At 42.2% G+C, this 22,856-nt stretch overlaps 1 protein-coding gene across 1 annotated transcript in view; it reads left to right on the forward strand.

The window, feature by feature from the left end:
• ADAMTS9 (ADAM metallopeptidase with thrombospondin type 1 motif 9) overlaps window positions 1-22,856 on the forward strand; it is a 167,899-nt gene that overhangs the window by 93,479 nt on the left and 51,564 nt on the right. The window contains exons 20-28 of the mRNA XM_066613881.1: window positions 6,011-6,221; window positions 7,041-7,205; window positions 9,546-9,710; window positions 10,733-10,852; window positions 11,299-11,403; window positions 11,535-11,702; window positions 12,608-12,892; window positions 15,169-15,330; window positions 16,821-16,997. Of these exons, the coding sequence (XP_066469978.1) occupies window positions 6,011-6,221; window positions 7,041-7,205; window positions 9,546-9,710; window positions 10,733-10,852; window positions 11,299-11,403; window positions 11,535-11,702; window positions 12,608-12,892; window positions 15,169-15,330; window positions 16,821-16,997 (1,558 nt within the window). The remainder of the gene's footprint in view (window positions 1-6,010; window positions 6,222-7,040; window positions 7,206-9,545; window positions 9,711-10,732; window positions 10,853-11,298; window positions 11,404-11,534; window positions 11,703-12,607; window positions 12,893-15,168; window positions 15,331-16,820; window positions 16,998-22,856) is intronic.

Raw genomic sequence — 22,856 nt, forward strand, 5'->3', positions numbered from 1 at the left:
AGTTAGCAGGAATGTGAATAAGACTTTCTGATTTTTATCCACTTGGTCTTGAACAGAAATTCTAACAATTAAAATGTAGTTAGAAATTTTGTTTCTTGGGCTTAGTGAGCTGGATAATTCAAGTTACAACCTCCCCTATGTCCTAAAGCTTCACCTTATTTCAAGCTGGACATAGACTTTGTCACCATCTGACTCAAAATGGAATTTATCTCCTCTTCTAGCCAACCCTTTCTGATTGTCCTCCCCAGTACCCAAGCAAAAAGCCATACATTTGAGAACTGGAGATGGGTAGCTGGTGATGGGAAGGATGAACTGGAGGCACTTTTCAGTCTCTCCTCAAATGTAAATTATGTTTTCTTTCTCCTGTCTGCCTAACATGACAGATAACAAGAGGATCTTATTTTCAAGTGGCTTTCTTTTTCTCTCCTGCTCAGGACTGAGAAGACAGGTTGATAACCTGTCTTCTGTGTCATTTGAATAGCCACAGAGCAGCAACCAGAAGCAATGAGAGACAACAAATATTGCGTTGACTGCAACCAAACCCAGAAAATAAGCAGTGGCTGTGACCAAATTGCAATATGTAGTTCCCCAGAAGAGGTCCATGAGGCCTTCTTGCCCTTCTTAATTTTTACCTCAGTAGTGCTACTAGCAGTACTACCTCCTCTTTTTCTTGACTCTACCTCACAGTGGCAGTGTGGTCATGATGGAGAGAAGTAGCTCCTTGTAGTCTACCTTTCAAGAACAAGGAGTTCCACTTGTGAACTCCTTATGAAATGCAAGACCAGAGTGTGGCAAGAGATAAATAGTAGTACTGACGTTCAACAAACACAATAAAGAGCAATGATACCTCTCAATTTCTCTCTTCTCCTGAGAAAGACTCCCGTGTTTCCCCTTTGCAGATATCAGAAATGCCACAAGCTGAGTCGTTCATTGTCAGCAGCTCCAACAAGCTCAGGGACATGACTGAAACTATTTTCATGTTCTGGAGTTTCTCTCCTGAGCCTTGAATTTTTGAACAAACACTTTACAAGGGGTTAGATTGCAAACAGTTTCTGTAATATCCTCCTTCCCTTTCTGACAACTGACAGCCTAATCCTGTCCACACTTTCCTGGAATTGAGCCCCACTGACTCTAATGGGACTTGCTTCTGAGTAGACATGCACAGGATTGGGCTCTGACTCATGTCGGGGCTCACGTCCCTTCTCTTAAGGCAGGGCTTTTCAGACTGGGGCGTCGCGACACCCCAGTCTGTGAGCCCTAACCTGTTTCCCCTTAAGGGGCGGGGGCAGCCTGGAGGCAGGGAGAAGGCAGCGGTGCAATCCCCAGGATCACGCCGCTCAGGGGGCTGCAGGGGCTTGAGTCCACTTACCCAAGCCTCCTGCAGCCTCCCAGGGGTGTGGGGAGCCCTGCGTGACCTTCTGCAGGGCTCCCTGCAGCTTTGAAAGCGAAAGTGGAGCAATCGCGCCCCACTTCCGCTAAAGCGGAGGTGGAGTGCAATCGCTCCAGTTTCACTTCTGAAGCTGTGGGGAGCCCTGCAGAAGGTTGCTGCCTCCCCCCCCCTCCGCCCCAACTGCCTCCCCCCCACCCCCACAAGACCTTAGAGCTGCTGAAACTCTCCCTGAGAGTTTGAAAACCACTGGCTTAAGGAATCTCTTAAGAATTAGGGCAATGTTAGGAGGCAAATGGTTTGGGAAAATAATTGAGTCTTAGGACATGTTTCAAGCAATTCTTCTAAAAAACATTTTTGAAAGAGTTCAGACAAGTTTCTGACTTAGTGGCAGACTCCCAGTATATTTCCGAAAGGGACAAGTCCAGCCTAATACCGCATACTGAACCTGCAGAGAGCAGAGTATGCCACTATCTCCGGTGAGATCTAGGTTTGGTTTTGTGTTTAACCAGGGGCCCTGACTTCTAATTAACCTCAGTCCTGAGTTGTAGTGAGGATAAAATGGGATAACCCCAAGTATTTTGCTCAGAAACATCGGGAGGAGAGCAGAATGGTAGATGCAATAATATCCAAAAGGAATATTTTTGGTCCTCAGAGTGCACATTGCAAAGGCTGTGCCTGTTTGACCTGTTGAGGAAGGGTCTGTGAATGCAGTTGAACCTTTTTCTTATGAGGTTTTGCCCTTAGCACTTAAGGGGTCTTTTTGAATATTTCCTGTTGGATTCAGGAATAAATCCGAGTTCTTAGGTTTCCTAGCACCAATTGTTGCTTTTACAATAGAAATTTCCTGTGTTGCAAGACTTCGCAATACCATTCCCTTCCCTGCCTCTTAACAGAGGTGAGCTTAGTAAATGGTGCTGCTGCTTGCAACCCATTCCAAACTGTGTGAGTCTCAGTGGAAGTTTGGGTTTGGATTGCGGACAAGCTCATTGTGGTCCCTCGGCATCACAAGAATGGGTGCCATTGCTAATACCTAGTATGGAATATTTGCTCAATAAATAAAGTGTGTGCCACTTAACGACAGGGATATGTTCTCTGATCCCCCACTGTTATGTGGTTAGGTTGTTAAGTGAACATTCAGCCCATTCTAGTACCTCTGTTGTTTAATCAGGCACTTCCTGTCAGATACTTGCTAGCTGCCCCAGCTGCTGGAGACAGATTGCCTCTTCTTTGCTTTAAGAGCCTCTTTGTTGCGTAAACAGGCACTCTGCTGCAGGCTCTGGGACTCCTGACAGCCTCGTTAAGAGCCTCTTTGTTGTGCTTTGACCACCATCGTATATGCGGTTGTCATTAAGCGGAAGGTTGTTAAGCTGCGCAAGCCTGTAATCAGATATTTGAGAGCTTAAGGTGTGTGGGGGCCCATTGGTGTATTCTTGCTTGACAAAGCTGTGCCTCAGTAAGTGGTGGCAGCAGTACTTGAAGATCTCTGTATTCTTACCAGCCACCACTGATACCCTCCCATATGCTGGTATCAGACTACTGCATCATTTCCTAGTGCATTCCTTAGAGCTAAATGTCATTATTCCATAATATGATTCAATAGGCTGCAATCCTAACCACACTTTCCTGAGAGTAAGCCCCATTGAACAAAATAGTATCTACTTTTGAGTAGACCTGGTTAGGATTGTGCCCTAATATCTTACCTTAGGTTCTTCAGAAGGTTCTTGGTCCAAAAGAATGAACTTGCATATAAAAGCGTGTAACTTGTAATACGATTTCCCCAACTTCAAGTAAACATTGCAGTAAACTTCCCCAACATTGCAGTAAAAATTGGGCACGACAGAAATAACTTGTCTGGATGGCAACTTGTTTTTGATGGTTATAACCCCACCCCACCCCCCCAAAAAAAAACCACAACTGGGAAATGCTAACTTTCAGAAACCAGTAGAAACCAGCTCCAAATACCTTTGCTATTCGTTTAGATTACACTTATGCTGAAGATTGCCAGATGCCACTTACTTGAAGGGTTAATATGAGTTTCCTATTTGAAGGGTGTTTTTCTTTTTTTCCAGAACATTGCAACCTCGTCAAACATGAAGGAAGCCTTTTGTTTTAGAACACTACATCTTCATAATATAAATACCCACAGTGTCGGCCCCCTTTTTTCAGTTCTGTATCCATCTGGCAACCAGAATTGCATATGGTCCAAATACACTGTTTGTCAGGGACAGTCCCTTTTTTTCTGGTACTTGTTCCTGGCAGATCACTGCTCCTATAACTGGGGAATCCTTTTAAAGACTGAGCATTTGTACACTAATTTCCCTTGATTCATCCTACTTCTAAAGGTCTCTCCTGAAAGTAAATGTTCCTTAATGTGTGTGAGATGCAATTCTTCCATCATAAGGGGAATTAGATCCATTGTGCGATTTGAAATTCTGTAAAATATTTTTAAATTTTTAAAAGAGGAATTTGTTACACCCTGTTTACTACAAATCCTACTCCAGAAGCTTCTGCAGGACAGACTTTTTCAGGGTAATGCAGAGTGCAGCAGATAGAAAAGAGTCTTGAGCAATAGTGTGGGAAGGGGAGTTAAGGCAGTGATCCTTCATTTGAAAGGGTGCTATGCATATACATGAGCCCATGTTTTCATCTGTGAAACATTGCAGCATATGAAATTGGATAGGTGCCTTGTTGCTGTTCTATTAACAGAGTACTGCTATACAGAAGATTGCTTTTTTGTCTTAACATGTATTGAAATGAATGTCTGGCAGTGTTGGATTGACCCTGAAATTCAGCTGTGTCTAAATATCTGTCTTTGCTGTGGTTGTCATACTGAAGAAACATGAACGGTTGCTTTCTCTTGCTTCACACCAAAGGTCTGCCATACATGATACTGTTTATCCTGAGGAACTGCACATTATGAGAGACATGTAGCAGACACCAAAAACCGCAGCCCCAAATGTCCTGTTCTTCTCTCTGTCAGTAACAAGTACATGTGTGAAGTCGTGTCATCTCACTTTCATGGACATGTCATGGACATGTACACATGTCTGTCTGTCTGTCTGTCTGTCTGTCTGTCTGTCTGTCCTTTTAAGCCTGGTTATCCTTGCTACTCTTTTAGTCCAAGGCTCTCCTTTCTTGTACCAGTGGATATTCTCTCCAAATCCAGCAATGCCTCTAAAAGAGATAATGCCACAACTGGCTTGGATGCCAACAGGAATTGGCAGTCTTTACCAGTCTCTCATTTATTATAGCAGGGAGGGCTTTGCTTTGACATCTTCCTCCATGCACCCCCATCTGTTAACCCAGTGATTTTCAATCTCTTTTGTCTCATGGCACACTGCCAAGGTACTAAAATTGTCAAGGCACACCATCCGTTTTTGGACAATTGACAAAGCACACCATGCTGTCGGTGGGGGCTTATATCCCCCAATGGTCCTATTAATAAATGACCCTCCACCCACACTTGGGAACTATTCACGGCACAGTGGTTGAAAATGGCTGTGTTAACCAATAGCCTGCTATAAGGTAGACAAGAACCTGTTGCTGTAAAAAAAGACCCTCCTTCTGAACAGTGTCAACAAATCGCAGTCTGTTCCCGTTTCATGGAACGTTTTCTGCTTGAGGAGTAACTTGCAATAAGAAGCAGTCTCTTCAGTGTTTTCTATTTGCTAGTGGGTGATGTGCTGATATATCTGGATGAGATACAGAAGCAGTTTGAAGTCCTTAAATTCACTCTAATCACAGTGTTCCTTCCACTGGAGTATTGCATTTTATGGTTTATTTTGTATCTTTTGTAGTTGCATGTTACAAAGATTTTAACCAAGTGCATCTTTTTCCCATTAGGGGACTGCATTGATGAGAAGAACTGCATTTACTGCCATGCATTTACTACAATACATGATCCTCTGTATGAAGAGGAATTAGCAACCCTCACCTTGCGAATTGAAAGAGAAGCCACATTGTGAAATTATACAATGATTCAAAACCCCAAGGCTTTCCATTGAATCAAGTAGGCCAGTGTTTCTCAACCAGTGGTACAGGTACCACCAGAGGTACTTGAGGTGGTGTCTGGTGGTGCTTGCAGGACCTCTGGACACCTGCTGCCCAGCAGTGAGACCAGGAACGTGACACAACAAACAGTGGTAGGAAGCTCAGCTTGGCAGGCAGAGCTCCAAAGCATGCTTTTCCATGCTTGAAATAGCTCTCCGGTCCACCCTGAGCCTCTTACTGGTGTTTGTTGCATTGCATCTGGCCTCTAATCCAAAAATAACTGGTGATGATGTCATCGCCAGTTTCTTCCCGTTGTACTTTGAATAGGTGGACCATGTGAAGTGGTACAGTGGAGGACAAGCGTTGAGAACCACTGAAGTAGACAGTTCCCTAAGATAAAAGCTTTCCTGAACGCTTACAGAAGCTTTTGTCTTTTAAAAATGAATGACCATTTTAAAAAAATTAAAGTTCAGTGGAAACCAGCAGGGCTTACAGGGCTGAGCAAATATTCTTAGGTTTAGACTGCTTTCTGCTTCTCTATTTCAAGCTCATTTCTGATGGTCTTGCCAGCTTTCTTGTGGGTCTCCTATCAACAACGCATTGCTAACCGGTCTTCTTGGTTATACTTAGGTGGCATATTGCCAGAAAGAGTGAATGTACTGCACAGTGTGGACTGGGATACCAAACATTGGAGATTTCCTGCACAAAATACAACAAGCTGGAAGGGAAAATTGAGAAATTTGATGACCAGTATTGTAGCAGCATACCTAAACCAAACTCTAGGGAAAAATGTTCAGCAGAATGTAACACCGGAGGATGGCGCTATTCAGCCTGGACAGAAGTAAGAGAAATTTAGGGGTAAATATAGAAAGCCATGGGAGCTGGAAAGGGAAGGCTTGTGGAGGAAGGGTGGCATGATCAGAGTTGTGGGCGCTAAAAACAAATGAAATTTTGAAGTGAGGCAGTCCAGATTCTGAGCCAAGACAGGTTTGCTTCCGCAGCCTGCATAAATTATGCAAAGGAAGAGTTTTGTTTTTCATGAGAACAAGCAGTTATGCAGAGTGGTGAAACATCACCCCTGACCATGGGCAGTTTTGTTCAGTCATAAGTCTGGCTCCAATATACTAGGCGTTGATCATGTGCTCTGACAGATTATAGTAAATGTTAGGCTTAGCAGTTGAAGGCCAGCTATGAAGTCACTGCATAGCTTTGGTCCTCAGTTCCATATCTGTGAAATGGAATAATAAAGACAAAGAAGACTAATGGATTTTTAAAAAGCTATTATTTACCAACATTTGCTCTCACGAGTGCTGCTTCTTCCATTACAAATACAGATATAGCTATAGATGCAGATATAGATCAATATTACCATCAGACTGTTAGCTTACATGCAACGTATAGAAGTGACATGGCATAATCATTTTCAATGCTCCATAGAGTGGATAAAATTTTGTCTTAACCAGGACATGCCATGAGTTGCTTAGAGTTAGGGTAGAAATATTCCTTTTAGGAATACCAGAATTTTCTGAAGATAAATTCTTGCATCTTCTACCTGAATTACCTCTGGGCGCTGTGAACAATGCAGCCTTGAAGCTAAATGGCCTGCTGTTCTGGGGGAGTGGGTGTCTGTCCTCCACTGATTTTCTTTTCTTCCCTAAAGTGCTCTAAGAGCTGTGGTGGAGGCTCAAAGAGGCGCCGAGCCGTCTGCATGAACACCTTCAATGATGTTCTGGAGGACAGTAAGTGCAGTCAGCAGGAGAAGGTGACTGTGCAACGATGCAATGAACTGTCGTGCCCAGAGTGGAAAACAGGCGATTGGTCAGAAGTAAGAGTTTTTAACATTAAAACAGTGAACAGCATGGTAGGTTTTGCTTATGGGAAAGTTCCAGTGCAGTGATATAGGAAAAGAGCCACATCACTGGAAAAAGTCTCCCCTGTATACCCTTCCCTGCATTTAAGTCCTCAACCGTTTGAGGAATGAAACGTAAAAATTCCCCACACTTTTTTCCTTTCTGCTGTAGCCCTGCCTGTGTATCTTCTTCCTCCTATGAGCTCTTAAAGAGACATCCCTGATATTTAGATTTTGCCTGTTGTTGGGCCTGCATGCTTTCCTTTCTCATCCTTACATCCTTCAAGCTCTTCAAGGGACATTGTTATTTATTACATGAATGTTAATTTTGATGTTGCTGTTGTTGTAATTAATTGGAATAAGAGGGAGAGGCCTGGACGCCTTTAAAAGGGGATTGGACAAGTTTCTGGAGGAAAAATCCATGACGGGGTACAAGCCATGATGTGTATGCGCAACCTCCTGGTTTTAGAAATGGGTTATGTCAGAATGCCAGACGCAAGGGAGGGCACCAGGATGAGGTCTCTTGTTATCTGGTGTGCTTCCTGGGGCATTTGGTGGGCCGCTGTGAGATACAGGAAGCTGGACTAGATGGGCCTGTGGCCTGATCCAGTGGGGCTGTTCTTATGTTCTTATGAGTAACCTCCCAACTCCTGCCCACTTCACTTAACATCTATCCCAATTCTTCTGCTACTACCACCTCCTTTAGAGGCTGGTGCTAAATGCTAAGGGGAAGGGGTAAGTCCTCCCCATCTTCCTCTCACATGCTACAGCATGAAAAGGTGATGGAGCTAGTCTGGATTCCATGGAGGTGGCAGCGGGGGAGGGGAGAAGGCACAGACAGGCATGGAGAACCTTCTACCAACTTGCCACCACCTCCAATGTGCTGCCTGACACGGGGCAACCCGTCTGGGGGCTTAATGATTCATATTTGTGCAGCTCTGCAGTTCCTATCCCTACCTTATTCCATTGTTTGTTATGGGAAGACACTCGTATGTGCAGTTGCCATTAACCTCTATTTACATTATTTCTATGGGGGGAAATTCCCCTTTATAAGTTGTTTTGTTCTGAGTGCAATTTTTAGAATCTCTAACCCCAATTTATAAAAGGAATCCCATGCATTTATTTTTCTGTTCATCATTTGCTAACATACAAACATCATTTGGGGTAGATCTTGATCAAACCATCCCCCTTCATTAGTAGGGTGTGATAAGAGAAGGATTAGTCCTTAAATCCTGATTGGAGAAAGAGGGCCTAATCCTATCCAACTTTCCAGTGCCAGTGCATCCACAATGCAGCCCCAAGGAAAGGAAACAAACATTATCTTATTTGGGGGATGCCTCCAAGATTGCCCCCCTACTGCAAGATGCAGTGCATGCCTTGTTGACATGGCTGCAGCAGCTCTGGAAAATTGGATAGAATTTGTCCCTCAGACTGCAATCCTATTCACACCTAGAAGTAAGTACTTTAGAGTTAGACATACATAAGAGTGTACTGTCAACCTTCAAAGCCTCACACACAGCAGAGCAGAGCAGAACATGTGAAGAGAAGGTGGCACCATGGAAATTTAAGTACCAGTTGCCATCCTAAGAATGCTTCTTACTGTAAGTTACTAAGTGGAAGCTCCTTGAGGTTGAATGGTTCATACTCCGCACAGTGAGCCATTTCAAGTTTTGTGTTCGTATCTCTGCTTCCCCTTTTCATGGTCTGTGGGATCAACCTTTGACCTGGTGTCTAAGCTGAGAATTGAGGTTTGTGATGGCACAAGAGGTGAGGTTAGTTTTATAGGACTTGGCAAATGCTAGAAAAAATCTGCACTGTCAGTCAGCTCAGGCAGATACTGATTATCAGTTTCTGATGAGTATCCAAGAGACTCTTGGTTTTACAGCCTCTTGTTAACTGAACAACAGAGAGCATCAGTATGGGAATCTAGTTACCATACTGGTACTCCTTCTTAACTGTAGGCTTAAGCCATGTTTAGAAATGTCTAAAGATAATTTTCCTGGAGAAATTTCTTGCTTCTATCCCTTTAACCAAAGCATATCCACATGATGCATCTTTAGTCCAGCTGGCTATATGGTTGTGTCATGTGGGGCTGTGTATATCAGCTACCTACATGTCTTCAAAACTGAATTTTTAATATTTTTAACCTTTGTATGGCATTCCGAGATCCAAGACACTTTGTCACCCTGTTTGAACTAATTTTTTTCTTTTTAAAATTTAAGTGAGTGTTGCATTGACTTTGATTGGGCAACAACAAATTCTACCACACCAACTTACTTAAGGCCTAAGACTGTTTGTTTGTTTTTTTAATTTCAGTGCTTGGTAACCTGTGGGAAAGGACACAAGCACCGACAAATCTGGTGCCAGTTTGGAGATGATCGGTTAAGTGATCGACTTTGCAATTCTGAGACCAAACCAGATTCTGTGCAGGGCTGTCAACAACAGGAATGTGCTTCTTGGCAAGTAGGACCATGGGGTCAGGTATTTGAATCTATTTATTTATTTCTTTTTATTGCTACCAAGCTTTTATTTAGCTTCAACTGTGTACAATTCGGGAACAAATATCAGAGGCACAGTCCCTAGACAGAATATTACAAGATGAGTAAAACAGGATCGAATACACTGAAAGACCAGTGATTTAATAAGAGGCCACTTTAATAAGGAGTGGTGAGAGTAAGACGGGACAGCTTGTGAAACAGTAATGCCCAAGGACCTTAATAGTCTACTGGTACAACCTTGCCCTAAGCCAATATATTATGTCCCCTTAAGGCCTTCATTACCTGGATGAATTGCCTATGGGTGGAAACAAATGTTTTTACCCTTAGGCGTTTGGCTTCCAGTTCTAGAGTGATAAGGCTGGGCTGGAAGTGCCAGTTCTGTAAAATTCTAATGCTGGCTGTGGGCAGTATTGCTTGGCTAGCACCACATCACCAAGATGTCTCCCCTCCGTCTTTGGCTCCATTTTGCATTTAAATTAATAAGGCAGACAGTGTACATATAAATATATACATAGTACTTGATTGAATAATAATTTTAGGACTGAGTGAATACGCCTCCCCAAATTACCACTGCACTTGCAGCAAGCAAATTTCGTGGAGGAGCAGTTTTGATAACTTTTGGAAAGTGAAATTTTCAGTTGTGGAGGTTTGCAGGGGTCTTACTATTGATGGCAGTCCTGTTTCTTTTTAGTCTACTTTGGATGGAAGGGAGAAGTTATGAGCTTCGAGTTTTCTTACTCCTGTTAGGTATATTTGGAAATAGGACATATCTATACTGTCACACAAGGCATATTTCATACCATATACTTAAGCTGGTTTCCTGGTGAACTGTAGTTCTGTGAGTCAGGGTAGATTTCAGTAACAGAGAATTCACAGTACGCTCATCAAACTACAGGTGCCAGGATTCCCTGGATTCTCTCTCATGTCTTTCCATGTCAACTGATATGCAACCAGTAAGAGTTTGTTTTCAGACTACTGTTTTCTTTATCTCTTCTCTTCTCCAAGTGTACTGCAACATGTGGGCAGGGCTATCAGATGAGAGCAGTGAAATGTGTGGTTGGTGCCTACGTGTCTGTGGTAGATGATAATGAATGCAATGCTGCAACCAAACCAACAGATACACAAGTAAGTGTTTTTGATGTTCTCAACAAACAAAAAATGCTTTTTTTACCATTTCAAAGACATTAACTTCTGATGAAATGTAAACTTCAGTGCAAACAAGAGGTTGCATGTTGAACTTGAGTACCATCAGACATGGCAAGTGTTGGGGTATGTAGACACCTATGATGAATTGACAGGGAGATGAAATAACACTTCAGCTAACACAGTCAAGACAGACATGTCAGCACGGATCATGAAAGAATGCAGTTCTTTGTAGAATATGTAACATTGCAAAAATCAGCAAAGAAATTTTTTTAGGCTATTAGAGATTCTTTCCTCCACCCCCCCCCCACCACCCAGTGTTTCGTAATCACATTGCCGCAACTTTCATTCAAGCTGCAATGAAATATCTATGAATTCTTGATGATTCTCAGCAGCCTGCCTTTTGCATGTTCTTGTTTACGAAATAGGACTGTGAAATAGCACCGTGCCGTCTTCTTCCAAGTAATCCAGACCCAAAGCAAAGTATGCCTGGCAGCTCCCGAACACAATGGCGATTTGGATCATGGACTCCTGTACGTTAAAACTGGTCAGCTTAGATTACAAGGATACATTTCATCTCCTTTGATGAATCCTGTAGCCTATAGTCTATGGTGTGATCAAAAATTTCAACTTGTCTATCGGCATTCTTATCCATTTTCCCTAGTGCTCGACTACATGTGGGAAAGGCACCAGGATGAGGTATGTCAGTTGTCGTGATTATCAGGGCTCTGTGGCTGATGAGGCTGCCTGCTTTCACCTTCCAAAACCATCGGCGACAGATGAGTGTATTGTAACATCATGTGGACAATGGAAGACCATGGAATGGAGCTCCGTAAGCAACTTCCTTGTTTAACAATGGCATAATATAAGTACACTCCAAAGTTTGTCGTTTTTTCTACATCTACCCCTCTGCTTTTTGGGGGGGCGGAGATACCCTGCATTTTGTAATTTAGGGTGCAAACCTAACCCCTTATGTCAGTGCTTTCCAGCATTGACATAAGAGCAATGAAGCTCCCAGGTAAGGGAACAAACATTCCCTTACTTTGAGGAGGCCTCCATGAGTGACACCCAACTGCAGGATGCAGCACATGTCCCACTGGTACTGCTATGCCAGTGCTGGAAAGCACTGACTTAAGGGGTTAGGATTGCGCCCTTAGCTGCTTCTGTCATGGAGCTATTTGTTTTGCAGTCTCCTTGCTTGCGGCATGCTATTTTCTGAAGTACAGGGATAGATCTTTGGGAGACTGATGAATGGATTGTCCTAACTGTTGGCCAATATGTTGGGCTGAAGCAGCGTCTATTCAGTAATTTCCTCTCCAGCTGATTTGTGCTAGTGGGAGGGAAGGTCTCTTAAGGAAGCGATACTTAGTACAAGCGTTGAGTGTGTGACACTCATTCTTTATTACCCATATTGCTCTTTCTAGCTCCAGTTTGTTGTTTGAAATAACAGCAATCTGGATTTGGACTGCCTCAATTCTTAGGAGGGTTGTGAGTGTGCAATGTGGTGAATCACCAAGCCTAACACTTGAAATGCTGTGTCTGGAAGAAACCTCTGATGGTCTTCCAACTCTGATTCTGTAATTATGTGAAATAACCAGACATATGGAACACATAACAGTGAAAATAATGAAGTGAAGAATAGTTTTGCTCAAGCAGGCAACTTCATTTAGTATTTTTAAAAGCATATCTCATTGCTAAAGCAAACCATTTGCAATTCTCTCTCCGCTATTCATGCAGTGCTCTGTAACTTGTGGGCAAGGCAAAGTCACTCGGCAAGTGGTCTGCATGGATTATAGTGACCAGGTTGTGGATAGGAGTGAGTGTGATCCTGAGGACGTCCCTGCAACAGAGCAAGATTGTTCTATGCCATCATGTCAACAGATCACCCCTGACTATAACAGACCAATCTATCCCTTCCCTTACCCTGACTATCGTCAAAAGAACAACCAGGGTGGAAGTCGAAACCAAGATCGTGGTCCCATACATGGAGGCAATCAGTGGAGAACTGGACCATGGGGAGCAGTAAGTAGTCTACTGTGTCCAATTCTGGGCACTTTAGGAGTAAGGTGTCATACTACCCAAACACTAACAAACAGTGATCTTAGCAGTGAGCTATGTATTCTGAATACTGTAAGATCGGTTTGGAAATAAGCAAGTCCCCATGAAGGTAACAGATACATTCCTTTGAGTTTAAATGTAAGAACACAGTAATTTCCTTTCTAGCTCAGATCAAAGATCTGTCTAGTCTAATTTGCAGCAGTGATTGAGATACCCCTGGAAGCTCACGAAGAAGGTAAGAATGACCTTCTGTTCAGTGTCTCTAGTATCAGATGCTCAGAAGTATTCTTCCTTAGAATATGGAGGTTCAGTTTAACTATCAGGGCTAATAGCTGTTGATAAAATGATCTTTTTTTTCTCTTTAAATTGTGGCTGGGTGTGTGTTGAAATGGGGCAGAACCACAGTGGAGGCTTTAGAACTCATTCCAATCACACTGCACACATGCTATTCTAAATAGGAGGGAAGCTTCACGTGGCTTTCAGTTGAAGCTTTTTCCCGTTTAAAATAGTTTTACAGCCCAATCTTATTCTTCCCATCCCCACTGGCGCAGCCCACCAAAAAGGCATGCGCTGTAGCCAGCAGGTGGTGGAGTGGGAGATGTCGGAGAGAAATCCTCTTTGTCCCCTGTAAGCCTCCTGCTCCGCAATGGGTTTTGTCAGACCTGTGGCAGCAATTTTACTGGTCCAATTTGAGAAGAGAAAGTGGCAGGGAGGCTGCTGCCAGAGGGGATAAGGTCCCTGTGCACACCTTCTCTGCTGGATTCACCGCCTCCCCTAGCCTCTCTATCCCTGTTCCCTCCCTATCCCCGTTCCTTCCCTCTTCCTGCCTCCCTACTCCCATTCACCTCCTTGCCCCATTCTTCCCTGCCCCCCACTTCCACTCCCCACTCTGGCTTACCTGCTCTGGTATGCAACCAGCGGTCCAGCGACATTGTCAAGAAGGCTCTAACCTTCTTGCTATTGCTCCGTCAGCATACTACTCGGCATGCTACCAGAATGCACTGTACAGCTGCTTTTCAGCAGCAGTACTAGCGAATTGCTAGTTCTGCCAGCGCAAAGAGCCCATAGGATTGAGCAGTTAATTCATTTAAAATAGTTTTGACCATAGTAGGGCAAGGCCCTAAAGCCCACTACATTCCTGCTGTCTCTGTTCTGCCCTGATTTTTACCTCCAGCCATTCCTTAAAGAAAAGACTTCAAACCACCAGGCTACATTATAAATTTGGCATAAAGTCTGTTTGGCCCTAACCCTTCCTTAAAAAGCCATCTAACCTAACAGCCATTTCCACATCTTATGGTTATGAATTCTCCCAGTTCTTCATGCAGTACATAATTAATTTGTAGAATTCACAACCATACAACATAGAGATGGTCACTCATTTAGCTGGCTTTTTAAACAAAATGATTAGACTAATTAATAGAGGATTAGTCCTTGAAGCAGCTATTGTGTTTCCTTTTCTCCTCCTCCTTCTTCTAAAGCAGGCGTCTCCAAACCCTGGCCCGGGGGCCAGATGCGGCCTGCGGCGAGCCTCTATCCGGCCCGTGGCCAGCCTCTTGTCCCCAGAAAGCCCCAGGCCCACTTTGCCGAACATGCTCTGAACTATGCTCTGGTTGCATCTGAAGGGTGTTCTAAGGGCCAGAGAGGTTGAATGAATTAGCCCGTTCATTCATTTATTCACACATCTAAGTTGCATCTCCAATTTATTTATATAAATTTTATATTTAAATTTTTTTTCAGCCCTCAAAACCATGCCAGACATTTGATGCGGCCCTCTGGCCAAAAAATTTGAAGACCTCTGTTCTAAAGGAAGGGTAGAGTGTGCATCATTCTTCTGGAGATGTTTTTAGACTATTCTGTTTTGGGTCAGGATACTGTTTTGGGTGTAGCCAATGAGTTTCTTTCAGTTCCATAGAAACTTAGAAGCATTCAAATTCCATTGTTGATAATGGTTGGCAATGTTGAGTCTCCTTAGAAAATATTTGGCAACTAGTATTTCTGTTGCTATTGCTGGTGTATAGTTAGAATATATTAATTACCTCTACTCTGATAGAATATATCACCACTACTGCTGATGAAGAGAAGATGGGAAAGCTCACAGGCCACAACACATAGGTGGGACAGGAGACAATGGGCACCAGAATATATTAATGATGACAGAATGAGGAACAGGTGTTAACAGTGTAACTAGTGTAGTAGCCTAGACTAGACTTCTTCAAGCTTTGAATATTTATGTTTTATAGTGTTCGAGTACATGTGCTGGGGGATTCCAACGCCGGGTTGTGGTGTGCCAAGATGAAAATGGATACACTGCCAGTAACTGTGATACAAGAACAAAACCAGATGAGCAAAGATCATGTGAATCAGGGCCCTGCCCTCAGTGGGCCTATGGCAGCTGGGGTGAGGTGAGCAGTGTTACTTAATTAAAAAAAAAAAGAATTTGAAGGAGCTTCAACTGAATACTCTCATCTTTTCATTTTTTAAAAAAAAAAATCTTAATCACAAAAGAAGCAAAATAGCACAAGTCAATAGGTTTGTGTATCTCTTTTCAGTTTTCACAAGTGGTGCTTAATTAAGAGTAGTGCTTGTGTGAAAAATGGCAACTGTTAATAAGGGCTGTGTATCTGATTTAAGACAATTGAAATTGCTGGAATTACAGAAAACTGTTGTTCATATTTTGCATGAATTAGCTTTGTTGCCTTTGAGATGAATCCATTAACTGGCTGTAGAGGATTCTTATGTATGTCATTTCCCTACTGAACATAGAACTGCTCTTGTCTGAATGAATGGTGAAGTCATTGAGAATTCTGTTGGGATATGACAGTACCTGTTTAGCTTTTGATCAGAGGCAGTAAGTGTAATCAACGCCTAAGCCAGGTGATATTACCAAGGGAAACTTTCTTCACTCAGGCAGTTATCCAAATCTCTTGAATAATCTTTTGATAACTTGTATAGCACAATCCTATGCATTGGATAGTCCCGTTACATCCCATTAAATAAATGTCCCATGAAGTTCAATAGCACTTGTTCTCAGATAAGCCCAATCACTGCATCCCGTGTGGGAATTTCAGCTGCTGGAGGTCTCCACAAGATAAGGAGACATTTGTCCCCTTACCCTAGAGCAGGGGTGGCTGACCTTTCAAGGCTCCTGGACTTTTAACAATTTTTTAGAAGAGGGAATTTCAGCAGGTATAGCTTTTCCTCTGCAAAATGGTTGGCAACCTTCAGTCTTGAAAGACTATGGTATAAACCTACAGCACCCAGTATTCCCAGGCGGTCTCCCATCCAAGTACTAACCAGGCCTGACCCTGCTTAGCTTCCGAGATCGGACGAGATTGGGCATGTGCAAGGTAACAGTCTAGGAGCCCTAAACTTGAAGGTTGGCTACCGCTGTCCTAGGGTAAACCTCAGTAGCTGCAAACGGTCAACTTGGACCTGTACCAGTAATACTGCTGTCACAAGTCCGAGTTGACCTGTGTGAGTGGATCAGCCTGGAAAGGGGGATAGGATACGGTGTGCGCCCGCACTGCTGATTTCACCCCCTCCTGAACTCGATATGCCTGCCCCTCCCCCGTAGCCGCCCTCCCTTGTCTCATTCCACCCCTCCCCACCCTTCCCCTGCCCCTAAGCTGGCCTTACCTGCTCCAGTGGGTCATCTTTGGTCAGATTCAGGCACTCTGGAATTCATTTAAGTACATAGGTCCCAACTGCCTGTTTTGTTGCTTTACACATTAAGGTCTGTTTTTCCTGGTATCAAATCCAACAAGTCTCTCTTGAGTTAGGAAACAGTAACATCCGCATTGACTCTGAGCCAGATCCACTAGAAGAAGAAAGTAGCTATCCTAAATGAGCCCCGTTATTGGTAATGTAATCTGCCCTAACTGCCTTTTTCCAGTGTACAAAGCCATGCGGTGGAGGAACCAGAACAAGATTGGTTGTGTGCCAGCATCCCAATGGAGAGAGATTTACTGATCTGAGCTGTGAAATCCTTGACAAGCCACCAGACCGTGAGCAGTGCAGTATGCAGGACTGCCCTCCAGATGCTGCCTGGCATACTGGCCCTTGGAGCTCGGTACGACCATAACATACTTCCATTCTTTGCTAATCATTTTGCGAATATTTTATAGAAATGGAATGGGTGTGCTTAAAGTCAAGGTGCTATATTTGGTGTGTATGCGTGTTGTTTTTGGTGTGTTTTTTTTTTAAAAGGAAACTGCACTTAATTTTTTTTAAATGATACATTCCAAATAAAATAGGCGTTCAGGAAGGGCTTCAGCTAGGAAATCCATTCATTTTGAAAGGCACTTTCTGCTCGATAACAAAGTTTGTACTTTTTATTAGCCCATTACATGTGCTGCAGAATTTTCCATTGTGAAGGAACTTGGTGCAAGAAAATGAAAATCACAGAAGTATTCCGTTTCCAAAATCTTTCCCTTCTATTTACTTAAACTCTTATTTTAGCACCCGTTGCAACCCTTGCAAAAGTACCATAGTTATGTGACAATTCCAGCGTTAAGCTGCTGTAATCTATACAACTGTATATTTCTCTATGAGGAATGAACTCATCTATAACCTGGGAGAACATTCCGATATTTTTTTAGAAATAAGAATCACCTAAGTGATGCTGCCATAGGGCTGCAACAGCAGACACACAGTGAATATGGGTATCTGCACCTGGATGTATATGATAATGGTAAAGATCGATATTAGGATGTTTCTAAGAATGACTTTTTAACAACTGAATAATATAAATTTATTACAATAAGACTCTAGCTAGGCTTGATTAAAAGTGCTGTTCTTAGTCCTAAGTCATTTTGACTAGACAGCACAAAAATTCTCATGAACTTGCTGAAAAAAAACTTTTTAGAAAGAGAATGAACTAGCACAAGATCAACTGCTTCCAGACAGCTTAGCAGAGTAACTAAATGCCTTTCCAGTCACAAGACCATTGGTGAGTAACAAAACATATAGACCTAGTCTGTGTTACCATGTTGCATAAGAATATGATCTGAATATTAGACATTCAGGCATTCCTGAGATCATGCTTCATCCAGCAAGCATGATCGCTTTGTGTATATAGGCGTAAGGCACAACAGATATGTACGCTATGGACCACATACATCTTTCAGCAACTGCTGTAAACCCCTGATATCTAGGAACCCTGGCCTCCTTGATTTTGAACAAGTTGCATGGAGGCTCCTTGCAAAGAGGCAACTTGGGCTCAACTGCATCACTTATAATGGCCCTATGACCAAAGAGCTTGTACAGCAAAATTGCACATGGCTACAATTTTCCCCGTGTAATACATTGTTTACTGTCTATTTCAGCATGAGAACACGTGGCCCATGGGCTACATGTGGCCCGTAAGGCCCTTTTTGGCAGCCCTTAAAATCACAGCCACCACTCACCACCCTCCTCTTGCTTCTGTGACTTTTCGATCTCCCTGCCATGCCTTTAGAGAAAGAGAAGCTGGACCAGCATGGCAGGAAGATAAAAAAGCCTTGTCTTACCCGCCTCCTGCTGAGTGACTTCGGTGACTCAGAACCATGTAATAATTGGTGGTGGCATCATCACAGCACCGCCAATCGTTCCCCAGTCTGCGCAGTTGGGGGGGAATGGCACAAGGGTCCCCCTCAGCTGATAGAAGTTGGATTGCCCTGATCTATATCACCATGCAGCTAAGTGGTATGAGAATTTCTAGATTATTAGGCATGATGAGGTGAGGTGATCCATGTTGGTTATCTTAGATTTAAGTTGTTTTTAGAGTAGTTTTATGTCACAAGCAAAAAGAGACTGCCAAGTGCAAAATATCTAATCTTTTTATGAGCTCCATTTTCAGGGAAAGTTTCTGTTTAGTATGGCAAGATCTGTTGATTAGCATGGATCTCCCATTAACCTTCTCCTTTCTGACAGCATTGTAATGGGTGATCGTTCCCACTAGCCTATTTCTTAGGATATATCTTGGGAACAACTATTCCTGCGTGCAGCAAACTCTTGCGGAGTTGCTGTTTACTGCTCCAGTTCCAGGCAGGTTGTAAGGAAAGTTATATTCTTCTTAAAGAGAAACAGAGTTTCCCCGCAATATGATGTCTGAAGACGTATCTCAAGAAGCATTGCCTAATCCCACTGATGAGCAGATAGGAAGACCTAAAGAAAGACTGAAGATTACCCTTCCTTCCCAACTGCAGATCTTTTGAAAGGCGTTCGCATCAAAGGCAAGCTGCCTGCCCTCCTTCCTAATAAGCAGACCCACAGGAAGGAAGAATAGATAGAAAGTCTCACTTTCTACTCTCTTTCCGTGTGCAAATCTGTTTATAGAGAGGGCAGGCAGAGAACTTGTCTGTGATGATGCCCTTGGATACTACCCTTCCCTCTCAAGATCCATTGCAGGGGGAGAGAAGGGTTTACTTTTTCTTTGCAAGTGGCTCCCCCTTGTCAGTGGGTCTATTTCTGGGTCATTGTGTAAGATATTGTGTCGAACATGAGGCTGACGTGGTTACTCAAAAAGTAATTACTGTGCATGTGAACCGCAGACTCATGGCCAGGCATTTACTTACCAAGCCAAAGAGGGTCAATCTTAAGAGAACTTGTACCTCCTTCTGCGTAATGTTAGACAACACAAACCCTTACTGGTTGGTTGGCTGAGCCCTTATAATTGAATTGCCTTTTTTGTCCAGCCATATGAGTTTAGAACATAAGACCTTAGTGACTGGATAAAAAATATTGCTGCTTCCATTTAAATGTCTCATATAAATCAGTCCTAATTTGATTCTAAAGCACTTTATAAAGAGGAGACTTTTCAACCAATCTGTGAACTTCCTAAGCTTGCATGGTTTTCATAGTCATTTTGCTGGAATGATACTTTTCCCCCTGTCATTTCTGTGAGATGTTTTGTGGTGACTTTACTTTTCATACCTCAGCAAATTATGCAATAGCCATACATCTGCTTACGTAATATTTATATGGTGCTTTATCATTACAAGGGACAGTGCTATAAAATACTCTGGTTTGAGGTGCTAATGCATCCCTTTCTACCTAGAGGGGCAAATTGGTGCTAAACACAAATTGTGCTCAGCAAATCTGGGCATCTGCAAGCATTTGGTTTTCTCACCAAACAGTGTTCTGAGAATTGCTGCTAACATTGCATCACATTGCTTTGAACATTTCCAGCGACTAAAGAAAATGGACTAGAAAGTCTGTTCTGGTGAAATTCCGCAAATGCATTCTTGCCATTTTTTGTCCGGTAGTTCTTCAGTTCTGCTGGGCCTCCTTGTCATAATTATCCATTGCTGTGGAGCCCTTCCTAATTACAGCAGAAAGTTTCCTTTAGAATTTAAAATACAGGGTTCAGTCAAACAGGCAATCATTATCCAGGTAATAATTTAAGGTGTCAATGATAACACCACTATTCCCGATATGAAAAATAATCAGGAAAGTCCTGCAAAATTAAAAAAAATAAATAAATTGTAACATTTCATAACTTTTTTATAAAGAAAATAGAATAAATCTAAATTACATCAGCATATTTTTTTCTGCAGCCATGAGAGCTCGAAACCTAATAGTTTAGTACAAAAGATAGCAAGATCGGACTGTTGGTAAATTTTGTGCTATGGCTTAATAAGAGTGCTTCCTGTTGTGCAGTTAAAGATATTACATTAGATCAGAAAAAACCTATGTGCAAAACTGGGTTTTACATGCTTAAGTGTAAGTGCAAATCCTAAAATGGATTTGGTTCTCTTGTATGAGTAAAGTATGTATGTCCTCCTGTCTTTCCACCAGTACAGTTTGTCCAGCGATCTTTTTCTCCTGCATATTCACTATTGAAGGATCAAGACAGAAAGGGTAGGTGGTAGCAGAGCTAAAGTCAGCTCTGGATAAACTGTTCAATACAAGAACCCCTCCTATTACTACTCCCTAAGACTAGTAGTGCTCCATCCAAATATCACTCTGGTATCACTATTTAGACAGATGCATGGTGCAATTAACTGCCATGCTTGCATGAATGGGTAGAAAGTCTTGTGACTAAAGTACTCAAAATCTTCACTAAATTCCAGCAGGCCTTCCATGTAAATAATCCCTGCCCTCCCCCCCAGTGGAAGTCTGCAGAGCTGAGCCACTTATTTGCATATGATAAAAGTTCCTTTTTATGTCATGTAAATATCTCAGTTTCAAACAAAGCTGAGCTCTAGTTTAATCCTCCTCCAGAATTTAAACGGATAATACAAGTGATGCTGAATAAGAATAAAACTAAAGCTTTACCCAAGATTGATAGCTTTTCCGGAAAAGTGCAACCAATAATGTTTGTCTACCTCGTTTTGATACCATGTGCTACTGCTATAGGTAGTAGAGGAAAGTTGTCTTTTTAGTTTCATGTTGCTACACTTCTTTCTGGTTCTGACATTTTATCACCAGCTTCTGCTGTAAATGTTTGAACTTCATCTGTAGCAGATGGAGTGTGGCTTTGATGTTTTTGGACACTTTTGAAACAAGAGTATAGTATTGGCTGAAACGTTTTTTTTCAGCAGAATGGATTTCTTTATGTATTTATGTTAATGAAGTGTATTTATTTTTCAACTATTGTTATTTAATTTTATATAAATGTTGCTTTGCATTTACACTGTTTGAACGCTGGACAAAGAAAAAAATTAAAGTAGAGTGTAATCATCAAAACGTTTTCTAGAATGATTTCTTGGTTTGGTATCATAAGTCAGAACGTATATTTCATGCTGGGTGACAACAAGGTTTTTGAATAGAAGATACTCACGCTGTCCTTCAAGTTCTCCACAATGGTGCTGATTATTTATATAATACAGTAATAAAACAAAACTGCATATGCAAAGACCAGTCAGTGCATATATATATAAAGACACAGAGATATACAGAGATTAATGTCATCTCAGTCCCCTTGCTTTCATCCAGCATTCTGCAGCCAAAATCATTTACCTTTCACATTGCTATGTTACAACTCATGTGGCATTGGTTTCCTGTCCGTACCTATGGCCAACCCAAGTTTCTGATCATTCCTGAGAAATCCTGAGTATATGTACATGAAATAATCATGCATTCTATCCCATTTCCCCTGGTGCCACTCCTTCCCCCTTCCCCTGCTATCTCCCATGTGTCTTCTAAATTTTAAGACTCCCATCTTCTCTGTCACTGTAAACCACCATGCACACTGATGACACTAAACAAATACATGATGATAACCTTCAGGAACCTGGCAGGTACCAAGCTGCAGCTGAGGGACATGCTGAACCTACTTAATGACAGTATAGGGGTGGCACTATATAAACATCAGTGTTGTCCTCATTTGTGAATTTTTAAGCTCATTGTTGAAACTTGAGTCAGTCTTTGGTAGACTGAAGCTGCAATCTGAAACATACTTAATCAGGAACTCAATTCCTTTTAATTTTGTAAGATGTACTATTAGATAAACATGTGTGATCATGCTGCCATGCTGCAAATTATCTGATATCCTATCCATGGATAGGCATCAAACATGGAATTATGGTCATGTATAAACTACTGCTAGTTTCCATTACAGTAATTAGTTGGATATCTCATCAAATATAATAAGTATATAACCAAGTCATGATGTTTATGATGCCCATGAAAATGATTCTTCTTGACATGCGTGCATGCTGGGTTGAAGGGTATACCACACATAGAAAGAAAAGCTAGCATTTTGAAGACATACATGAATCCACCTCTTGTATCAGCCTTTATTTCAAACATATTGAAATTTTAAGTTTTAGTAATCATGACAGGTGAAAAAGGAAAAATGAATTTGGTTTTATTTTACTTGCTTCTCTGTTAATTGAACATATCGCTGGATTTACTTAGCAACCACATCTCGGGTGTGTATCACGAGGTCATGTTTGTCCCACACAAACAAGAAATTTCAGTGTGCTTTCTGCTACATCCTTTTACT

Source organism: Tiliqua scincoides, chromosome 2, assembly GCF_035046505.1.
Source record: "Tiliqua scincoides isolate rTilSci1 chromosome 2, rTilSci1.hap2, whole genome shotgun sequence".
Lineage (NCBI taxonomy): Eukaryota > Metazoa > Chordata > Lepidosauria > Squamata > Scincidae > Tiliqua > Tiliqua scincoides.